The 24,044-nt window shown below is 36.2% G+C and overlaps 1 protein-coding gene across 6 annotated transcripts in view; it reads left to right on the top strand.

Annotated features, from left to right (window-relative positions):
• PPP1R13B (protein phosphatase 1 regulatory subunit 13B) overlaps positions 1-24,044 on the top strand; it is a 69,369-nt gene that overhangs the window by 26,494 nt on the left and 18,831 nt on the right. For 5 of the 6 annotated variants that reach the window (XM_069018379.1, XM_069018381.1, XM_069018378.1 and 2 more), the window contains exons 3-4: positions 5,624-5,743; positions 7,237-7,304. In XM_069018379.1, coding sequence (XP_068874480.1) covers positions 5,624-5,743; positions 7,237-7,304 — 188 coding nt within the window. Of the gene's footprint in view, positions 1-5,623; positions 5,744-7,236; positions 7,305-21,027; positions 21,249-24,044 lie in introns of those variants that run through there. The other variant, XM_069018382.1, reaches the window with a different exon arrangement.

Raw genomic sequence — 24,044 nt, 5'->3', positions numbered from 1 at the left:
ACTGGATACTGAATTCTTAAATTTTGCATTGAGGTGTTTTATTTTGATGGGGCCTTTTTGCCAGGCAGACACAATGGGTATTATTCAGATGCCTTTGTAACTTTTACATATTGGCAATCTAGAATATTTTCCTCCTAAGAAAACTATGCCTCATCCTTTTCTAAACTGTCCTAAGACTTTGTAAAAGGAAAAGGTACCTCAAGAAGTTATTTCCTACCTGGATGGAAACTCATAGTTTAGGCAGGAGTGAACAGGGGAAAGGTTAAGAATTGTATGCCTGCAATTCTAGGAATACAAAGTCAGTATACGCTTAGTTAGAAAACTTGTCTTTAAGGATAGAATTTGAGGAAGAGTTAGAACTTTTTCAAATTAGAAATTTGGATTATGGAGTCTATGATGCCAAGTGCATCACAGATTTCTAAAATGGATTTGTAGACTTTAATGACACTCCAATATTCCTAATATTTTCCAATCACTCATCTGTGAAAGTGTAACATACATGGTAATTATTTATTCTTCTGCTTTCACAATACTTTTGAAGGTGTACTTCTTAAAAAGGTGTAGGAAAGAATGTTGTCAACTAGCTTCAAAGGGTGACTGGAAACTGGAAAAGTGATCTACATCATCTTCCTGGAACATTTACACCTTGTAAACCTTGGACCTTAGAAGCACAGGTTTTCTATGATAACATTTAAGATTGAGAAAATATTTTATCTGGGGGTATAATAGTTTATTTCTCAAAGTGTTAGATATCTAATGCTAAAAGTTCTATAAAGTGGGAAATCGAATTTATCCAGGAAGTTGCAATGGAGGCACTAAGACTAAATTTTGGACATCTACCCTGAGAGTTACCTGTCTTCGATCCCAGTAAAGTCAGTGGAGATCTGGATATTACTGTGAATAGAAAAAGGAGATGACTGATTTCAGCTGGCTGTTTTCTGTTAATTTTGAGCACTGGAGCTCACCCAGTTTTTTGAAGTGGAGATCTTCATACAGACACTTAGGTGTAGGAGCAGAGGCCTGCCCAGAGCCCATTGTTAGCTCTGAGGTTCTGGTAAAACTCACATGAAGGTGTTTTCACAAAGGTGGCTTTGCTTTCTGAATTCCCAAGGTGATAACTCTGTAGCTCTATTCCACTGAAAGTGTAGAATAGAAGACAGTGGAGAGAATGAAAGAAAAAATAGAATACTCGCTTATTTTTTTGGGTCTTTCAAAAAGGCTGGTAGTGTCAGCAAAAAAGGTATCCTGCACCCCAAACTCTGGTTTTAAGGTTCTCTGACAGAAATTTCAGCACAAACATTTATTTTGTTGTTCTTAAATATAGGATACTGTTACAAAATCTGCAACCTCAGCTTCTTGACCCAAAGTCTAGGGTACATAGATTTCTCAGTGGAACAACCTGGGCAAAATTTGATAATTTTTTCCTTCTGCTGCTTCTGAGAGCTAAACTGAACTCTTTCCACTGAAGTTTTTAAAAATAATTTTGCCTGGAGTAGAGATCTGATGTAGAAAACAAGAGTCTGAACAGTTAAATGTGACAGTTAAAACAACAAACTTTAAACTATGGTTCTGAGTGGGAAGTGTGAGGCAATTTGCAATAAAACTGCTGCATGTTGTGCCAGTGAAAAAGCATATTTTATCTGTTCTGTTACACTGTCTCTGCTCCCTCACCCTTATCCTCAAGAGTTCCGCAAGTGTTCTTTCAGAGGACATTTTGGAAAGTAAAATTCAAAACAAAAGTTAATACAGAGAATCATGGGCTGAAAAAACACATTACATTTCGTCACACACCAGAAGTGGTCTATTTTCCTGACAGTCTCTCCATGTGGCACAGATGACAAATTGCACCTCTCTTCATAAGAGCGAGCTGTCTACCTGGCCTCCTGTGAATGTGCTTAACTCCTCTACTCTACAGGTAGCCACAGCTTCTTTTAGGTAGCCCGACTGAATAATACATGTCCATTCAAATTCAAAGCATTGGGACTTGTGGACTGTAATCTTATTATCAGGTACAAATAACAGTTTGCATGCCTAAAAGCCTTTCCAATTTCTATTGCTCTAACAAAAATACTGTCTCTTTTAATAGTCTTCCTGTTTTGAATGTGTATGTACAAGTAAATGAGAAACACTTCATTTTATTTTTAGAGGATGAGAGACCATTTTTCTTCCAGAAAAATGTTACTAAAATCCAAAAATTATGTAAGATTTCTACAGTGCAGAAGAAGATGACAGTATCTTAGCTGTTGGAAAATACATTTATTTATTATTGTAGCTTTTATCTGTTTGCTTTTGTGTTTCTTGAGATGAGTGGTAGTTGAAAAAGTCAGTAGCATTTGTGCCTGATGTATTGGACTTTGTACCACCTTGTGCTTTGTCAGTTTGAAGCTTCCTCTTTTTGCAAGGATTTCTCATGCTGTAACAGGAGAAGAAACCAGAATGTTCTTCTTCATTCCACTGTTACTGCAAATAGCAGTCGGTAAGGAGGGTAAAAGACAGGTCTGATGCCAGGAACTTGTAGTATGTTTAAAGAGACAACTGATTCCAACCTTTAAATCCACCCAGTATGAATTATCCAGTTCATTTACACCTGGAATGCCCTTCAGCAATTGGTTATAACTGGTATTCCTCAATGTGATGGTAACATAGGAGGCAAGAGAGTGTGAAAGAAATGGTTTCTTACTCTGAGTGTACTTCTGCAAACCTGAGCAGGGAAAGACTCATTCCAGATCTCACAGCGAACTCCCCTAAGGAGATAATCTATTACTTTTTATTCTGGGCTCATGTAGAGGAGGCATAAATATGTTTATTACACATAGCAGGATCCTTGAAGTCAGGAAAAAGTAGATTTTGAAGACTGAAACTTATTTTAAGTAGTGGATTTGTAGCTCCACCAGAAGGATTTTGTAACTCTTTTCTGAAACATGGATGCAGTATTCGTGTTTCAGATTTACAGGGTGTTTTGTTTTGGAGTCCTTAAAACTAGCCCATCCTCAAAACCTCTACTTAAAAGGAAAGGTGTATAGCTCATTTCTCAAAAATGTTTTAGACTCTTGATCCAACTTAAAATCTAAGGCAGTTTTTTCAGATAAGTATTAATATATGCATTTTATCATGGTTTTCTGCTTTATTACTCATGAAAACAAATGTTCTCTAGATCATGTTTGATGTGTTAAAGTATTAGGATCCAACCTTTTTATTATTACTCTGCACCTATTCTCCTCTTAAACTTTTCTTCCTGCTCTCAGAATGCTCTGTCCTATTTAAACTCCTAAAAAAATTAAAATTGAAGTTTGAAATAGTTTTGAGAAACCAATTACTGACAAATATTTCTGAAGCTATAACAACCGGGAAAAATTTAACTGTAGCATTTCTCTTCGTTTTGTTTTGATTTTTGTTCTTAAAGAACAGGGATTTTCAGAAAATATCTCTTTGTACTATTATACTGCAAATATAAGATCATGCTTTCTTCTTGCAGTTCTTGTAAACTTAAAGGATTTAAACTGAGGGAAGCAGTGGGGATTTCAATTCTCACCATGTCTTAAGTGTTAATGTCCATTTTTCTTCCTCTTTGTTTCTTGAATTTGTTTCATGTAGCCAGGTTGCACAGAATGATTAGTGCTGCTCCATCTTTCTTTTCTTTGTTTCAGTGATGTTGATGATGCTGTTACTACTTCAGCCCATTTTCTGTCTACATTAGTATAACATCCCAAACTGGTTTTGTGAAAGAACTGCTAAACTAGTAGAAAATGTCTTTGCCATTTCTTTCCATTGTCATGTCTGAAAAATATTAGTCTTAATTATTGAAGGTGCATTATGTAAATGAAACCTCTGACTAGCTCCTGGGATCAGGGCCTTACTTTTAATGGGAGACCAGCTTAACCAGGAGGAAAGCTGCAGCTACTCCTCACCATTCCAGAATTAGCCCTGCCCTGTTCTAGTGGGGTTTACCTGGCAATTTTTCTGTTCGAGAGAAATTCCTAAAGATTCATATCTTGTGTCCTAAAATCGCTGAACTAAACCACTTAAATATTTTTACATTCAGTGATCTTTAGAAAACTCATGCTGCAATTTTGGTGGATATGCTTCAAAGCACTTGAAACCTTACTTTACTTTAGGAGTTGAAAAACCTGAAAATCATGTTTTTAAAATACCTTTTCAAGAACTGAGTAGTAATAAGCCACTGACCTTATTCTTGTGTGCTTAAACATTACTGACAATGTTTCTGGGACACTACTTGAGGAACAGGAAGAAGTTAAGAAAATAATTTATTTTTCTAATGCAATTGTTGTGTTTTGGTTTGGGGGGGGTGGTTTGTTGGTTTGGTTTTTTTGGAGTTTGTTTTGTGTCTTCTTTTTTTTTTTTTTCTTCAGAAAGATAAGCAACCAGTCACCTGATGAATATGATTAGCTTGTGGTTTAAATGACCCTTCCCTACTGAAAGCAGCTAGATCTAACTGTGGCTAAATTGTGTTAATCACATACCTATTTGACATGACATATTTTGACAAAACAGTTTATTGTACTAAATGCATTGTGAAACAATTGATAAAAATGTATTGTTTAAGTACTGCAGTTAAGTATCCCAAGAGTATCAAGACGTACATCTATGTAGCTGGTAATGCATATAAATTTAGGTAAATTTTATTACATAAAGGTATATTTGTGATTTGGTTTTCCCAAGCTTTCCCCAAGATTTCTCTTAAATCTTTGTATCATTTTGTCTTCTCATGTCGAATGGGTGAAGTATGAAATGGATAACAAATTGTTAGTGATGCTTTTCCAGGTAGGAGATAATGTGGTTTGGGTTTTGAAGGCCAAAAGCATTTTGCTTTTAACAACAAAGTATAGTATATAATATAATTTTATTCTGGTTAGAAGATGTAATTTGGTACTTCCTATTAAATCTTAAAATGGAAATTTTATTATCTTCGTAAAAACATCTGGTAATAAATGCAAGTGTAATTATGGAAACAGGGAACAACTTGTCTTCTTAAAAGTATTTTCATTTTGAAATACTAAATATATAGTGTGCAGCCTCCTACTAATATTTTTTTTTATCAATTTAGAGGAATTATTTACTCTATGAGAATGTCTTCTGTTTTCTTGGGGAAAAGCAAAGAGACTGACTGTTGCATAGAAGTTAGTCTTTATTTGTTCAAAGAGTTGCCAGTAATTTCACAGAATGGAAGTTAGCATCTAGCAAAGCGTATTAGAGTGGGAGTACCTGCTCAAGTGCTTAGGAGATGAAATGTCAATAGAATAAGGCTTTTAGTCTGAGTGGAAATCCAGAGGCTCAAACTGAATGAATCATTTTAATAATAGAACAGATTGCCCATCTGGTGATGATGGGGAGCAAAGTGCTATTTCCTAAGTTAGGGTTCCTGAACACTGGTATGGTTTTGCAAGCTGGTTCTGTAGTGCTGTGTTACAGTAACAGGCCAGCTTTTAATACCATACATCCAATGTCTGCTGGTGCCTGTTTTTTAGACTTCGTGTAAGACAAAAATATATTGGATATATTGAATTGCTACCAAAAAGGACATTCTGATCATTAATAAAAGTTTTGTATAACCCTGCTTGATTTTAAGGAGTTGTGATGAGGTTTTTTGGTCTTGTACTTTTAGAGCGGCCCATACCCTTTGACCACATGATGTATGACCACCTACAGAAGTGGGGGCCCCGCAGGGAAGAGGTGAAATTTTTTCTTCGTCATGAAGAGTCACCAGCTGAAAACAATGAACAGAGTAAGTATATTTATCCTGTAGTGCTGTTACTGAAACAGATTTAAAAGATTTCTGAAATGAGTTTTGTTTTCAGTTCATTCAGTGAACTTCAGTGGTTATATGTAATACAACTTCCTTATACCTAAGCCATTTTGAACCTTCCTCAGGGGCACCTTTATTCTTGTTCTCCAGTTCTCTTCTTTAGAATAATTTCTGCTGGTCTGTTGAGTAATAGCAAAATCCATTTGTATTTTGCTTAATTCGGATCCAAAAAAGTTGGTGGATATTAGAGACTTGATGTAGTTTTTTCTTATTGAGAGAAAGTCCCTACATTTTGAGTGGGTGAAATGGTTCTTTTTGACCTCCTGTTCTTTCAGTTGCACAGAGAAAGACTTGATAAATTCCTTTGCCTCCTTTAAAAACTCAAATCTGCCAGATATCACTGGCAGTGGTTTCAGTGCCTTTACTTTCTCAGAACTTCATGCAGATATATTTAATAGTGGTGATAATTTACATCCTGAAAAGTTGCTGGTCTGCTTGGTTCTATAGGAGAAGCCTTTATATGAAACAGTGCCCTATGAAGTGGGCTTTCTTTAAAGACTGTATTAAAAATAAAGAAGTGTTTTAGTTTTCTGAGCTTACTGGTGTAGACTGTACTTAATCTATGAGAGAGTTTTGAGGCTGTGCATTATAGACTTAATGGCTGTCAGACTGTCTGAAGGACAGGAAAGGTGTCTCAGTGAGGTGTGTTTGCATGCCCAGATTATCCTGACTCATTCAACTAATCTGACTACTTTTAACAACAGGATTTCAAGTCTTTGCTGAGTCCTTCCTGCTTTCAGCTGAGGTTTCTTCTCTTATTTTTAAGTGGTTCCTGCTTGTTTTGAATGCAGAAGTAGCAGACCCAAAAATGTGTGAGGGAATTTTGTATTAATTAGGTACTTTGTAAAATAGCCAGCTATCCTTTGGGCAATACAAATATAAAGTATGTTAAGAAATTTAAGATACACCTAAAGCCAAAGAATTTCAGTGTATAAGGAAAGCATTATTTCTGAACCATGCATGCAATGCTTTTTAATTCGTCATTGATCTATGGATCAATTTGTAGATTGAAGTTGTTTATAAGTTAGAAATTAGAAAAGCTTCCTCTACTGTATTAATTTATGATGTGTTCAGTTGAAGCTATTGCTTCTCATAGGCACAAATTATAAAACTTGAGTACATTGCCCTTCAGGACATCTTTGCCCAAAGAGAAGTTAGGAAAATAGAGCTGCATGTCTGTACTTTTAACTGAGGAAGTCTGTAAAGTAAAAGCTTTATTTCTGCTGATTCACTGCTTACAAAAAGTAACTTCAGCAAGAAAGAGTTGGAACTATCAGAATAAAAATCCACAGGTAAAAGTTTCATACAAATTCTTGAACAGAATTCTCAGAACATTCAAGAAAAGACTCAAGACTGAAAACAATTTGTTTTGAAAACTGAACTTTGCACTAAGAGTGATACTTTACTTTTAGGTGGACGTCAAGCCCAAAATCAAAGAAATGGCATAAATATACCTGTGGAGAAACGTACAGAGAATGGGGTATGTAATAAATCCTAAAGGTTTGGATCAACACCACTCAAATACTTTGTGTTTTAAAAATTATTACTTTTCAAGGTGTATAATGATGGGAACTGGGGAAAAAAAATATTGATCTTGGTTTTGTTTTGATTTTGTTAGAAAGTGAATGGTACAATGTGTCTTTTTCATCAACTACTCTGAATTATCTGTCTAGAAAGAAATTATGTGATACGAGAAGCCCCAGAGTCTTATTAATTCATGTTCTAATCTGTTTTATTCCTTCTGTGTGAAGTAAAACCAAGCCACATTATTCTTTCACACTTTTATTGCCTGTCCACACGTCTTGTCTTTGATTTATCTCACTGGGACTGATTCATGACATTCCCTTATATGTTGAAACATGAGGATATATCTGTGGATCGGGATGTTTTCAGATGCTGGTAGAAGAGCATACATACCCCTCAGAGCCATCTTTTTATACTGTTTTTATGCACTTGATTAATTTCTACCCATGGAGTTTTTTAAACTAATATATTACTAGGTTTCTAATTTAAAATACAAATTACATACCATAGGCCACCTGTGACTCCTGGCTTGAACATTTTCTCTTTTACACATAAAACACAGTATATCTCTTTCAAAACTACCATGGCTTAAAAACCTTCTACTCCTGAGCTGAAGCTCTCCTTACTGTTTTCTCTCATCTCATCCTCAACACTAATGAAGATTCTGCAAAGCATAGTCTGTTCTCATTTGCTCAGGACCATTCTGCTGCCTTTACCAGGATACTCTAGCTATAGTTAGCTATTTTTAAACATTTTCAAATTTCAGTAAAAACATTTGACCTCACCAATTCATAGTTATATTGTCTCTATGAAGCACTGTCACTTTACAAATGTGCATATGACTCTTTCTCAGAGTAAAATAATACTTGAAGTTTAAAAGCAAACAAATCAGTTTTTTCAAGCCGGGAAGTCTTAAATAAAAAAACCCCATAAATGTTAAAAATAATTGTGCAGATTCAACAGTTTTGTGCTTGTATACTGCCTGATAATTAACATCTAAAATTCACACACACTCCCATGTAGCAACAGAGTTGTTCAGTCAGTTTTCAGCTCCCTTTGCAGCTTGTTTTGTGTATGGCATGTGGACCTAGGGGAAGGAATTTTTTCCCCTATTCAAACCAGTTAATCATGTATTGCTTTCTACGTTCCTTTTCTGTAGAGAGCACTGGCTGATATCCTGTGCTGCATGGATCCGTTTATCCAGCTGCTATTGTCATATTGACAATGTAGTGAGATCATGGTGCTTAAAAGTGCTGGGGGAACATAACTCTTTCATGACCTCCCCTGATCTACTCCTCCATGGGGGTTGTAGCTCATATACTACATTTGAGATATACTATATTTGGAAATTAGGACTGGCACGCCTTAAAATCTCACTTCTTGGCAGGGCTAAGCTTTATGATAGCATATCTGTACTGATTTGAATTTCCTGTGAGTTTTTATAGGTAAAGCTCAGACTTGGTAACTTGAGTAACACTGCTATCTTCATGCCATTCAGTTTTTTGGTTTTTTTTCTTTTTTTAAATCCCAAAAGTTGGCCGCAAAATTAAAATTTGTTAGGGAACTGATCACTTTAAAAAGGACTTTTACCAGGTTTAGGAAATAAAGTGTATTAAATAACAAGTTTATTGAAATAGAAGACTAAAACCTGAAGGTGTTATAGTAATGTGAAACTGTAGTGGGTTTTATGCTAAAAATGGCACAAATTAGGTTTTGGAAGTGTTTAAAACTAAGATTTTCAATTGTGCTAAGTTTTGAATTAGAGGGGGAGGGGGGAAAAAGAGGTGGCTTCAGGATCAAGGATTTAATCAGCTTACACTTACGTAATGCATTAGGCTTATTTATTGTTGCTGGCATGCTGAATGTTAGACTGGCCCTAAAATCAACACAAACCAATGGAACATTGAAGACAGCTCAAATCTTACCAAACACTCTGCATTCAGGTATATTTTTATTATGTGTGCTGCTTTAATGATGAAATAGTTGATTTTTTGCTTAATATTGGGTAGAGCTGTAAGTTTGACATGCACAGAAAACTTTTAAGATGAATGTTAGTTTTATTTATTTATTTTAAGATGAATGTTAGTTTTATTTATCGGAAAAATTTTGGACAATCTGTCCAATTAAATTTAGATAATTCTATTAATTGGCATTTTGTCATATGCAGTAAGATTTTTTTGTGTTTGTTCTTTGAAACTATATCTGCTTGATCAGCAATTATTTAAATAATGGTTAGCTTAAAATCACATTATGTAAATGCTTAAATTTAATTAGATTATCTTTCAAGTTAAAAATAGAATAGGCTAAGTCTCTTCAAGCAGTGAAACATGCATTGTTGTAAAAAGAATGCTTACCTGTAAGTACTCATCTGGGAGCTTTGTATTCTGCATAACAAAGTCTAAAGGAAAACTCTGTGAGGTTTTGTGAATTGGCAAGTGCTCTTATTCTGGAGGTGACCTTTTGGGGTTTGCTTTTTGTTTACAACTTTTTTTCTTGGAAGTGGAATTACGCTGTAATCGGGACCTGATCCCTTTCAGTACACAAAGGTATAGATGCGTGAAGATCAGACTTACGTAACTAAACATTTCCTTTCGCCAGGGAGATTGGACAGTGTCTCAGGAGGGATTCTCTTCTCTGAGAGCAGCTGCCTCTTCTTCCTCTTCCTTTTTTTTTTATTTGTGTGACTGAGCTAGTTGGATCTGAATGCAAGTTGTAACAAGGGGAATTCTAAATAAATATGGGGAAAAATGTTTTATCATTGAGAGTAACAGACATTGGAACAGACTGTTCAGAGTCTGTGGAATTTTGATCTAGCTGAATAAAGTCCTGAGCAGTCTGAACTGCTCCAATCAGGGCATATTGAACCAGATGACTTCTAGAGACTCCTTTCTGCCTGAATCATTCTTTGATTCTGTGATTGGTGGCTGTGAAACAGTGGTCATCCAAGTGCTGGGTCTTGTTTGCTTCCAGATGTCCTAGCATGATCCAAGCATCATTCCATAGTAGCAGCAGCAGCCTGTGAACAGTGAGGTAGAGCAAATATAGGTGAAACCACTGGGGGTCAGTGGCAGACAGGAGAGGGACTGGGGAGCCCCATCCCGGTGCAGCTGCCAGCCCTTGACAGGAGACGTGGATCAGATGTTGCTCTCCCAGAAAGAGCACTGACTGGATGATGACAGTTGTCCAGATGAAAAGGTAATCAGATAACCCAGAAATTTCTTGGAGATCAGGAAACAGGAAAACAGATGTAGCTCAGGGGGGAAAAAAGAATGTGGTACAGGAACATGACAGAAGTCAAATGTATTGGACTGAATAAAAGTAGATTAGTGTAATGAAAACAGTGTGTATATGAAGAAATACTCATTTGCTGTAGTTGCTTATCTATAGGTATAAAATAATATTATTTAAATATAAATTATTTTTATTCCCTGTCATTTACTTGAGGAGCATAAAATGTCAGTTTGTGGTCTCCTGTGCCATTTTCTTTCTAACTTACTTTTGCTGTTTCAAAAATTGCTCCTTCAATTTAGAGAGAGTAATATCAATAAGCTTTTTTCCTAATGGATGTTGACTGAAGTCTTTGCCAAGAAATACAAAGTGGAACCTCATTTTATCTCACTACAGAATTTGTGTTAACATTAGTGTAAAAGAAATTTGTGTGGAGGAAAAGATCTTCACCATCATCCCAAACTGGAGACACACACTCCTGCAAATTTTCTTAGTCTTGAAGCTGTGACCGGTAGATAAAGTTGAGTGTTAAAGTTTTGTGCTGATTGAATAACAGAACTCATCTTCACTATTTCTGTAAAAGTGTCTCAAATCAGGCTTTTAGCAGAAATTACAACTGGTAGTCCAGCTGTTTTAGTATCCCTTACACTGAGGGAATTCTTATGGAAGTTCCATTAACAGTCACTTCTGCATACGTGTATACACAAGGCAGATTTTCATAGTACTGATTTAATTTCAGAGGGTGTACACTTGCTGATAGAGGGTAGATACCCTCTGATGCAGTCTCTGTATTCCACTCCATCATGACAGCAGTAAAGCTACGCTGCTTTTGAGTGCCTGTGGTGTGACTTGTCCCATTCTGTGGTTAGAGATTAGATGGATTTACAAGTGGTGCCAAAATCCTTGAATAGAATTATATATTGTTCATTAGTTTTAACCATTTGATTCATGTTAGTGTGACCAGATAAAAAGGCATTAAACATCTAATGTACATTTTGTCATTGGGGGGGCATTTACAAGTATTCTTGCAACAGACAAAATAATTAAAGGTTTCCTTAACCTGTCAGGCAAAGATACAACAAAATCTAATTGTGAGGAAAAAAGGTAAACAAGTCAGATGATTAACAGAAGTAATAAACTCAGATGAAAAATACATTATATGTACTTGCTTGAAGTTTCTCATTTAAACTATTGAAGGATAAAGAGCTTAGTCTGGATAGAAGTTGTTCTTCAAAGCTGAGCTGCAAATTCAATTTAATATAAGCCTGTAAGTATTAAGCACTCTGTTTATAACATTTAACAATGTGCTTGGAAAGGGCTGCCATTCATATAAGACAGGTTTTAGTCAAATTTGTTTGAAATGAACAAAAAACTACGTCACTCTTGAAATCTTGATTCAGGGGTCTCATAGCAAAGTCAAAGCAAATAATTCCATTAAAAGATGATTTTAAACAATTTAGGCATAAAGAATTCTAACAGTTTGCAGAAAAGTATTTTTTCTGAAGCAATATTCATACAAACTTCTTGGAACATTTTGACCTTCTAGTAAAAGAGTAGTTAAATCAGATTCAAGTTTTCCCAGTTTTCTGCTGAAACTTTCTCTGTTGTTTTTGTTAGAGAGACAAAAAATTATTTTATCTGCCACTCCTGCTGTCAGAGGTGTTCCCTCGTGTAAGACATAGATTCTGGAAATTGTTTACCTGTCAGAGAGGGAAGCCTTGCTGTCCCTACAGCAGCCTTCTGCACCATCAAATTCCTAGTTCAGTTCCTAGGTCAGAGTTAATAGTTTGGATTCTCCAGAGACTGATAACAGTTCTTAAAGTCTGTCTGAAGCATTTTCCAGACAGCTGGCAGTATGTTGCTCTTGAAAAAGATAGAAAAACTAATCCAACTAAAGGATTTAAGGGAAAAAAATTAAATTAGGAAGCAGAAAAAAATATTACAGTGTAAAGCTAATTTTAATACATATAAATAGCTTTTGAATTCTTGCTGGACTAGAAATCCGAGTCTTTTCACACCTCAGTAAGGGATAGTTATGTAGGGGATGATAGTTTGTAGTGTCTCCACAAGACTTTCTGTGATCTCACAGAAAGAATTTCTGTGAAACTGTAGGGAATTCAAATGCTCTTGACCTCATATCTCCCTCTGAGGCCTCTTTTAAACTTTTTAGGCAGAATCACATCTTTCTTGGATTTGGAATGTCATAAACAGTGTTTTGACTTGTCCTGTGCAATCTCAAATATATTTCAGTCCATAATGGACAAAGTTACTAGATTTTTAGATTTTATGAGAATAATTTCATCAGTTTCATTGCACTTACTTTGTGATTATTTTCCTGTTACAATTTTAATTATGATAGCATTAGTTTATGACTAATACTCACTTTTAACATCTGACTTAATTTGGTTTGAGGAATCTAAGGATTGTTTGACTAGTTGGGACCAGGAAACATTCTTGGAACCTACTTGGAACATTGTCAAAGAACTGTTTTCCTCTCTGTCTTCTCCATATATTTACATAAATTTTAATCTCCATCAGTCTAGATGCCAGATATCTATCTAGATGGCCGTGGATATGAGAGTCACAGTATACAGACTTGTGTTACACAGACATTTACACACACTCACTCGGCAGTGTACAGATTTTGTAGTTCTGCTGCTCTTCTGGGCTCAAAGAGAAGTTCTGTTCAACAAGTTATAGGCACTGAATATGTGGTTTCCTAGTCCATGACAACTACCAGATGGGTTCCCATTTTGCAAAGGAGAAAGTACCTAAACTGCACCACTTACTGTATCTCTACCTCTAGTTCCTGTTTTTGCAGGTCTAGCTTTGCTTTTCCTCACTCATGGCTTTGCAGTTTTACAGCAATACTTAGTTGCAGATATCCATGGGACAGGGAGGAGAAGTCTGTATGTTTGTTCAACCCCTAACTATGGTATTTATTTTCCTATGTTTGTGTTGTGGACATGGAGCAATACAATTCACTCTTTAAGCTAGATTTCTAACTAAATGAAGCATATGAAGAATTGCTTCCAGTTGTCACTGCACATAGAAATCCTGAGCTGCTTGGCCCTTATATAAAGTTAGAACAATTCAGAATGAGTGTTTCAGCTGACATAACATTACACACATTAACTCATAAAGTAAACCTTACTGAAAGACTTGTTATTTTTCTGAAGTGTTGCTGTGCAGCCCTTGCACCTGGACTGTAAACTTCAGTGCCCTTTGTCACAGCTGTATCCCTTTGCAGTCACATTAGTATAATTTTTAGTTAAGCCAAATATTTTAATATCCAGTTATTTTAAGGAAGATGGGACTTGTCCTTTCCTTTATTTCTGCAGATCTTTACAGGAGACAGGTTATGAAATTCAGTGCATGGCTCCGAGAGGTTAAATGTGAAAGTTTGAGAGTTTGGACTGTTGCTCTGTCTCTGAGTGGCTTTCAGTTCAGAGCAGGACACACTTCTGCTCCATGCAATGCCAGCTATTCATTTTCAGTTCACCTTTCGAGCTCTGTCTTTTATGTAGCTGTGTCGTTTGCAGATCAGTGTTTTCTCTCATCTTTTCCATGGTCTCTGTGGTGTTTCTTATGCAGTGCTGCTGTGGCCTCCTTTCTCTGATGCACCTTTCCATGTTCACTGACTTGTTCATTCAGTTTCCCGTCCATCTCGCCTCTGGACACCAGGCATACCTATTTCCCACCTGCATGTTTTTCCCAGGCGAGTGAACCTTTCCATTTCTCTGTTGTTTCTGCAGCTGCCTCCAGATCTAATTGTTGTTAAGTTTGTTCCCCCTGCAGTCTTCCTCAGATCAAAGCTGAGAGAAATGAAAGTCCCTCTAGCTAATTTAGGAGCAAGGGAGTTGAGCTTGTTCTTCTTCTCGTATTCCTAGTGGACGATCTTACTCTACAGCTCATACCTTTACTCGCTTGCTAAAAATAAGCCTGTTCTTTATTCAGCTGGATTAGTCACTGTATTGTGCTTGAATATAGAGTTCTTCAGTGTCCTTATGGAGACCCATTTGGCTGGATCTCTTGTGTAAGTGCACTGAATCATGCTCGAATTATTTTCTTGAAAGAAGGAAGAGAGGGTGAACTTGCATGTCATTCCTGAGTTTGACAAGGTAAATTACAGCTTTTTGTGTTTTGGGGTTTTATCTTCTACAATATCCTGATTTGTAGATACATAAGAAATTGTTAATGGGGTTTAGTATTTTCTGTAATGTTTAATATTTAAAAACCCTTAGGTCTAGGTTTTGGCTTGTTCCAGTCTTCTCTGGCTTGCAGATTCTTGATTTATGCTATTGCACACATGCTTTAGCTTTATTGGTGGCTCATGTATTCATCTTGTTGCATGCAAGATTTAAGAAAAAGCTGAATTATGTAGGGAAAAGCAAATAGCAAACACTGGAAAGGTTATTTGCATAAGATTGTGGTATCTATTCTGACTGTACTGTTTACTTTTTATTTTAGGCAGTCTCTGTTAATAAAGAAACTCTGTTAAGTTTCAGGTAGTATGGTTTGCTGTCACTTTAAACAGTAAAATTACATACAAAACCCAATGATTTTCCTGATCTCTTTGGTATTCAGTTTTGGCCCAGCATTGTTAATGCTACAGAAATACAAAGGAACAAATAATCCTTGTGTTTTTAAAGCTAAATTGTCTATATTCTTACATTTTCAGTTTAACCTGATAACTGCAAAAGAACTGTGTATTGCTCAACATTTTCCATTGAATATGAAAAGTGCAATGAATCAAGCTGATTATAGTTGACAGCTGGCTTGATCTTGCCGTGATTAGGTCTTTTACTGCTGGCAAAATCCACTCGCCTTTTCCGTTAGCTGATTGCTGATGAATGCAGAGAGACAGCTTTTCATATCGATAAAGAGTTCGGGGAAACCTTTATCCCATATAGAGTAGGATTAAAAGGCATCCTACCTACTATTGATTGCACTGAGCCAAAAAACCATGCAGGAACTTGTAAGATGTGCAGGGTTGTTGATTTGGCTTGTTCACAACAAACTGTTAAACCAGTAGTGTAGACAGAAAATAGCGGAAAGATGGAGCTGAAGCGTGTTGAAGCATCGCAAAGGTTTACAGCTGATGGGCAGTGCTGCGAAATAAAGATGTGCTCTCTTGCAATTTCATGGGAAAATAGTGACCAGGTAATTAATTACTTTTCAAAATTTGTTAGTTTTACACTTTGGTGCACATGTTATTTAAGTGCTGTGTAGCTTTCGCACTCTTAATTTAAATGATTGTGGGTTTAGTTGTCACATGACCGGAATGCATACCAGCTCAGGTTTTGTAACTCCTTATCTCTGAATTGAAATTCTTAGTTAATCAGATTTTCTTACATGCATTTGCTATCCTTCTTACATTTTAAGACCTTATCAAAAGCTTGTTACTTCCTAATGTCATGGTCAACTTTTGCTTTTGACAGTTTGGTTTTGTGGGAAGTCTTACAGTAAGGTCACAACATATCTTTCAGTTACAGGATACTTATTTTCAGTGCTTTTGTGTTTTAGAAATGTTTTATTATACTGTTCTCATATGAACAATATTACATCACTACAGAAAAACTTCATATCGAAACAATTACTTAAGGGAAGAATAAACGCAAAATTGGTGCTAAACATGTTATTCAGACTAATGATAAGTGCATCTTAATCACCTTTAGCAATCCCATCAGAATAAGCTGTTGCTTTTAGAAAAGACCCAGAAAAATATAGTTCCAAGGCTATTTCTAAAGGATCTAAGCAGTGTATTTTCAACGTGTATTGTAACTTGTCTATTACTCAAAATCACTATGAGTAAAAGGACTGCAGTTGTAAAAAGGTCTGAGATTTTATGCATAACTGATATTTCAACAAGAATGCGTTATCTCTTTTAAGAACCTTTTTTTAGGAGTATGAGGTTGATGTTTTAATTAAAATCAGCTACTGGGTATTTTAGCCAACACTAAAATTAATATAAACATGCTTAAGATTTTTGTGGCTGTTTAAAAGTGGCTGCAAGGACAAGGAAGAAAGTACTGCTTTAAATAAGCAAGTTTCAGATGCTACTTTCCTAGAAGTAATTTAGAAGCAGTCTATTTCAGATGTAGCAGATGTTCAATATATGCTTAAATCCATTTCTAATTTTGAAAACCTATTTTAACATTGTTTTAATTTTTGTTAAGTTCTGCCTTTTCTTAGCTGTTCTGCTTAAAATAGCAGCCTTACTAAGAAAGTAATATGGGAAAACAAGAAATCTGGAGTCTGTAGCTTATACTGAGTAGACTTTAAACATTTTGTTATGGAGTGACTCAACCATCAGCAAGTTGGAGGAATTACTAACAAGATAGTATAGATTGAGAGAGGTTAAGATTTTTATCAACTGTAGATAATGTGACATTTTTCAGCAAGCTGTGTGATGCAGTTGAAGCAACTTTATTGTAAGAAACTGTTAGTGTATTTATTTGCATGATAGAATAATATTTTATAATAGCATTTGGAAGTAAAATTATCTGATTCTGTTTGTGATGTTAATTTCAGGATTATTTTATTATCATGAGATAGCACACACTAGGTAGAGTTTTCTTTATTCCCAGTATTCTGGGTATCTTTTCTGGGTATAATTAGCTTGTTCATTTCCATTAAGCTAAAAAAAGGCACGTGCTATTGTCATTGGATTCTTTAAAATGGATTTCTGCTATCGGCATGTTTCTGACCCAATTAAAAAAATGCACGGCTGAGCTGTGGATAAAGCCACTAAACTGGAAATAATGTCATCCATGTCAAGATCAGCAAAAACTCTATTTCATTTTAAATAAAAACAGATACTTTCTTTTGTCTTTTTTATAGCATTGCACATGAGTTTAGATGAAGGATTTTCAAGTTATCTTTGTTGAGCATGTCACTAAGATCAGGTTTTATGGAAAATGTGGTCAAAAATCTATTAAAATTCTTGAATTTGATGATACATAGGGTCAATATATTTCAGAAATGTACGGAGGTCAGAATCACTAATCTTCAGCAGATGCTCCATCTCCTTTATAGACCTCAGAGAGCATAAGGAGGCCACGTACTTTTCACCTATCTGATGCAGGACTGGCATAATAAACTCAGGTATCTTCCATCTGTTTTCCTTATCACTACTGTTGTGCCAAGGACAGGCACCAAAGGTGTGTGTAGGATATTCTCACTAGCAGCCCTTAAAGCTTTGTTGCCAAGTGGGCTTTTCAGAGCCTCCCCCAAACTTATGTTAATGCAGCATAAGGCAAAGATGGTGCACGTCCGGGTTTCTGCTGCTCATGTCCACATTAGCATTGGAGAATTAGGAAGTCTTTTGGTAGGTTCAGCAGGAAAAGCAGGCTGTTCCTTTCTTTCTTGCCCTGGCAGTTTGGAGTTCTTCAGCCACAGTTGCTGTTCCTTTGCTGTAAATGCTGCACAGGGGAAGAAATATGCGGATGGCCCACAGTGGTGACAGCTCCATGGTTTGGGGAGGCTGAGAATTGTCAGAGCCCTGGTCCCAGTCTGGAATTCACTGGCTGGAGAGCACTCTAACCGACCCCTTTTCATTTTATGGTTGTCATTCTGCTTTATTCTGGGAAAATGCTTGTTTATATAACACACTTCACTCCCTTTTTGCCCACATGCTCATATACCTAGTTCCAGACCTGTCAGTTCTGTTTGTCATGTAGCTCTGTAGATTTATGGGGTTTGACAGCTCTGCAAAGGTAAATCTCTAGTCTGGAGATGAGTTTTGTATTCCCTCCTGTCCCCTAGGAAGTACTAGCAACTTAAAACTGCTATGGATCATGGAAAGCTGAGTCTTTCACTGTGTGTAGTAAAACCAAAGTATTTACTTTGCATTTCCATGTAGCCATTTTAAGCCTTCTCAGGAGCAACTTGCAGTATCTTTCTGGCCTCTGCTGTCCTCTCCTATTGGGGTAGTGAAGATGTTTTCTTTTTGCCATGGCAAAACTGTGTGTCTCCTAAATGAATCTCACATGGGGGGGCATAAGTTCTTTCATGAGCTCAAAGTTGTTGCTTCTTGGATTTTTTTCTCTCTGTTGCAGTTTCTGCCCCTAATAGTACTGTGGTGTTGGGGGGGGGAGGTTGGGGTTTTGGTTTGGTGATGGGTGTGTGTACCCCCCCAGCCTTTGATATACTGGTGTTGTCCCTGTTTGGATAAAGAGAGTTTCTTTCACATTTTTTCTCCTTGAGGTTACTTTTACCATCATAAGAAGGGAGGTTGGAGGACTTCAGAGAAAGTTGTGGTTTGGTTTTTTGTTTGGCTATAAAGGTCATGTGGCCAAAATGTTCCTTATCTGTACAAGTTTTAGAGTGGCAGCCTATATAAAGAATAAACAGTGTAGCTGGGCTGCAAGGTGGGGTATCTGCTGCATTATCTTCAGTAGCTGCTCTTTATTGACTTTTTAATAAATAGATGGTTGAAAGTAGTGGGATACAAGAAAAAACACTATGGGTTGCCCTTTTGATGGCCAAAGTCAGAACCAGCTCTTCTGGGCTCCACAGTAGAAGCTAAGGCACAGACTTTCTTGACTCTCTGCATCCTGTTCACATTTTAAGTTACATTGACCTTGGCAATTGGTGCTTTAACCTCAGATTCATTTCTGACTGTGACAAGAGAGGAACAAAGTGGTGGAACAAAGTACAAAAAGAGAAGGAGTAAATGAGGGAGTAAGGATAGAGGTGATGGGGGCAAATGACAGGAAGACGACTAGAAAATACGTGAGAGTTCATAGTACATGGTTGAGTGGACAAGAATACACGCAGGAGAAGGAGCTTGGCCAGTTTCAGGATGCTTCAGTGACTTGAACCTGTGGTTCCTCGTGCAGGGTTTTGGGAAGGGAACTTCAGAAGATTTGTGTGGGAGATGGGTGTGAACTGAAAAGAAGGAAGAAATAGATAAGGGAAGTTAATGACATGGTGGTTCTTGCAAACCTAGAAAAAGATCCGAAGAGATAGTATGCAGGAAATTATTAGTAAGTTCTTGTACTACTCTGCTTTTCTTTTTCAATTAATTGGTTACGTTATGCTTTACACTGGCTGTTTGAGTGGCTGGGTGTTGCTGAACCAAAGCATGAGACTGCCAATCATAAAGCTTTTGAATATTTGGTTTTTCCTTTAAAGCTTTTTTGAAATCATAACAGTCTCAGGTGTGGATTTAGTGTATGTTTCGTTATTATTTTTAAAATAACTGTTCTTACTAGTGCAAACTTAGAAAATTATCAAAAATAAGTATCTTCATGGGTTAAGCATGGAGGCAAAAAAATGCATAAAATCAGACCACATCCCAATTGCCATCTTTTAAGAAATGATCTATTCAAAAGGTTGGTCTCATGGGGTTTTTATTTTAATATTGACATAATTAGATTCCTCTTAAAAGAGAGTTTTCTGTTGGGAGTAAAGGCAAAAAAACACTGGAATCTGCCCTTATTGCTTCTATCCCTTGACTACAGTACATCGTGCTTGTCAAAGAAATATTTTGAATTCAGGTGCAATTTTTCATTTACTGTTGCGAGTTGTCAATGAGTAAGCCATTCATAATAGCCCAGAAGTATGTAGTCTGAGGAGTTTGTGATATTCAACAGCATAGAAAGGAAGGAGGAATGAGAAAATAAATTTTCAGAGTGACAAGACTAATATGTAGAAATAAATATTAAAGGAAATTCATTTCCTTAATTAAATGCCTAAGGTATGATTTGTTTTGAGGCTGCTTGTAAACTGGTTCCCAAACTATTTAATTACTACTGTACTATTCATCTCACCTGTCTCAAAAATATTAATCATCAAATGGTAAAATATTAGCTTGTAATAGGAGGGTGATGTCAGAAGCTGAAACTCGAGTTCATTAAAAATTCTGTCTTTCATCATGCCCTTTTAAAGTGCATGTTAAATAACATAAATACAATTTTTTTAAGATCCCTGCCAATATTAAGAAATTGGTGAATATAGGTGTAAATTACTCTTATCTATATGAGATATACATAATACTTCTTCAGTGCCTAATAATGCAGTGTTTGCTCTATGGCATTTCATTTAGGAGTTCATCCCTGTGTAAATGCTGCTGTGAATCAATGAAAAGAAATTTACAATTCAGCAAAACTGTCTGCTTTGATGTATCACCATGTAGCAAATGAATCTGTGGAATCTGGAGGAGTAGGTATTTGTACTGGCTTTTTAGTACCTCCTTCAGAAGTCAGTTCTGTAGGGGAGGTCTGTTTCCCTTGCTGCAGGAGAAAGGAGGAGGTCTGGACCTTAAATGTGATAGGCTCGTGTTTGTTATGAGAGGTGAGTGTCTTGACTTCATGGATGGAATTAAAGAACTGAAAATGCAGCGCTGTCTTTGCCTGGCATAGCCTGAGGTTTTGGAGAAGGGCTGAGATGGACTTTTTTTGTGGCAGTGTTTGCATATAAATTATTGCAAGCAGACTTAACTAATATGAAGTGCTCTAAACTAATTGATTTAACTAGATCTCGACAAGAGAAGGATTCAGTGTTTTTCATGCTGTTTCAAAAATGAAGCTGTGCTGATTTGGAGACCTGAAACCAGCAACGGTCTATCTGAAAAGAATTTATTTGATGTTGAAGAGGAATTCTGCTCACTCTGTTTACTGCTTTTGCCATGTGGATGAAAAGGAGAAAACGGAGAGTGAAGTTACAGGTTCAGTGCTATGTTTCCTCAGCTTTTTTTTTTTCTAAGTATAGTGTAGCTCTTAGAAGTGAAAGGGATACTTACTGGTATTCAGTGAGGTGAACATTAAAAGATTTCTCATAGGGTGTTTATATTTAAATTGTTAATTATCACTGTTTCCCATGTTATTGTGCTTTGCCATTATAAAAGATTTTTAAATATTACACTTTCTAAATGGAACATTTTGCAGTAGTTAATAGCTTCTTCAAGGAGATGCTAATATTTGCATTAATATTGTAATTAATCTTCTATATTTTACATGATGCAAAAAAATACCGTACTTTTGCCAGGCATTATGAGAGAGACTTTCAAATATGCTTGTTTAAAGCAGTAAAAATTCTGGGCTCTTGGATTAAACTGGGTTGGGGTTTTTTTGTTAGTTTCTGGTGCTTTTACAAACCAGTTTCTTATTGCCATTTTGCATTCCAGGTTATATTAGCCATTTAGAAAATCTTTAATTTTCACGTGGTGAAATGGCTTTTTTACCTTGAAGTTCTCACAACCACTATACAGATACCACCTCTGAGTCTGGATGTATTTTTAACAAGATTACTTAGTGGAATAAAACATCTCTCTATTTCTTGGACAGTGTTATACTCAAAATTTCTTCTGGAAATACTGGAGCTATGAATGTTTTTAACTTCAACTGGCAATCAAAGCAGAGAGAAAGGAAGCACTGGGAAAACTTCACATAGTTTAATGCAAGTTACATATTTCTGAGAAAGCACATATGTGTATTGTGAAAATACTATCAAGTCACACACATTCCCCCTTTAACTTCTAAAATCAGCAATCCAGAGGGAAGCCTTCATGCTGTTCTGGGCCCCTTGTAAGAATTGCCTGCAGAGCCCAGCAGAAGCAGATGTAGAGGTTTATTTTCTTGTGGCAATTGGGCATGCCAACTGAAGTCAGCAGAGCCTGAACATGTTCTGGGAGCAGCATCTGGTTTCTGTGTTGTTTTCTTGTCTCAAGTAAGCACATTTTGGTTTGTGGATGGCACTTGGAGAAGCTTCCTTACTTTCTTAGCCAATTAGTGCCTTTCAGTCCGTAATTAATAATAAATGTCTCTTTTGATGGCCACAAGTGGGTACAAGTTACTTGCCCTGAAAGAAGACTGGGAAGGACTCTTCTCTGCATAAGTCATGCTAATAAAAAAAGTGCACACGAGTAAGTTCTATTTTTTTCCCTGTGTTGAAATAGAAAATTAGTATCTTGAGTGGACTTCACCTCTTTTAATTACTTCTCTACTATAAAATTTATTCATTATTTTTGACTAGTAAGAGGAATTTCAGTTGTTGTTTCCAGTAAGAATTATAATTTCACTTCATAATTTATTCAGTGGGAAATGTTCAAACAGAGGCAATAACTTTATCTAAACATTTTAGCTGACATGTCTATATCATGTGTCCAAGATGCAGCAGCTTTAAAAGTTAGTGATCCAAGTCTGGCTCACTTCAGTGATTGACCTTGAGGTCCTTGTCTTAAAGAATTATATGCAGCAGCATAAAATTTTAATTCAGGTAGAAAAAAAAATGCAGTTACTTTAAAACAAATTGTATTTTCCTTTCCTAAATGATGCTTAAAGAAACAGTTCTGTATTGTGCACTGGTTGGAGAACTGATACTTATGTAGGAGTTCGATGTAGAAATATGAAAAAAGCCATTCAAAGTGCTTGAGATACTTGTGGTGTTAACAAGATGTTTCTGAGAGTGAAGTACAAGTACTTGAGGAGATACATCACTGGACATTAGTAGAGTGGGCCCAGAAAAGCAGAACAGCTAATTCAGTTTTCCTGTGGGATCAGGTGTGATCAGATCCGTCATCTGATGTGGGATTGATTTTGGGCACTGGGGGGTTGTTTTGGTTGTTTGTTTTTGGTTTTTTTTTCTGTATGTCTGTAAAATGTTCAAACCTCATTTCATTTTATAAGCATTTGAAGCAGTTTTATTTATCAATATATCCAAAATATTTAATTATGTTTTCTTTTCAGCAGTATTGACTATATTGGGGGTAGCAAGTGATGTAACTTTTATTTGGTTTACTAATAGTGTAGTCATGTAATTTGGTGAAAAAACTACATTGTTTACTGAATTATTAGTGTAGTAGTCCAGCATTTGCATTGATCCAATAAATTGACTGAATTATGTGTAAATACTTTGAAACAGATGTTGGGCTATTCTGAACTTGGCAGCATAATTTTTCAAAGACTGGTATTTTCTTTCAGTGGAAATTCTGAAGTTGTGGTTAAACCCTGCCATTCTCAGGTTATGGGGTTTGGTTTTCTGAGTAGCAAGTGTCAGCTTCTGGAATTTTTATTGGTACATTGCACTCTCTTGAGATTGCACACAAAAAAGTGTGGTTGAAGTAATTTAGTGTATAAATGTAAATTGTATTTGTTGATAGAACTATGGATATACTGAAACAATACATTCATTTTTTAAAATACATGAGATTTGATCACACACATGGTATGAATTTTAAAGACTTCATCAGTTGTGTCTCTATCCTCATTTTGTAGCTTGTGTTAGTTTTGAAATGCAAAAGAGTGAGAAAGCCTTGCTAATACTTTGCATTTCATTCAAAGTAATAGCCACTTACTTATCTAAAGGGGATCAGCTTTACTTTGCTTCACTTCTACAGACGGTTTTTACAGATTCTTACCCAATATATCAGAATTTTCACCATCTTTGGACGTGAGCTTAGTGACCCTTTATCTAAGAGTTCTCATGTGGTCTTGTCCTGTGCCAGGTAAATAATATGAATGAG

Source organism: Aphelocoma coerulescens, chromosome 5 (assembly GCF_041296385.1).
Source record: "Aphelocoma coerulescens isolate FSJ_1873_10779 chromosome 5, UR_Acoe_1.0, whole genome shotgun sequence".
NCBI classification, from domain to species: Eukaryota; Metazoa; Chordata; class Aves; order Passeriformes; family Corvidae; genus Aphelocoma; species Aphelocoma coerulescens.
Note: the sequence above shows the minus strand (reverse complement) of the source record. Positions and strands in the feature narration are given on the sequence as shown.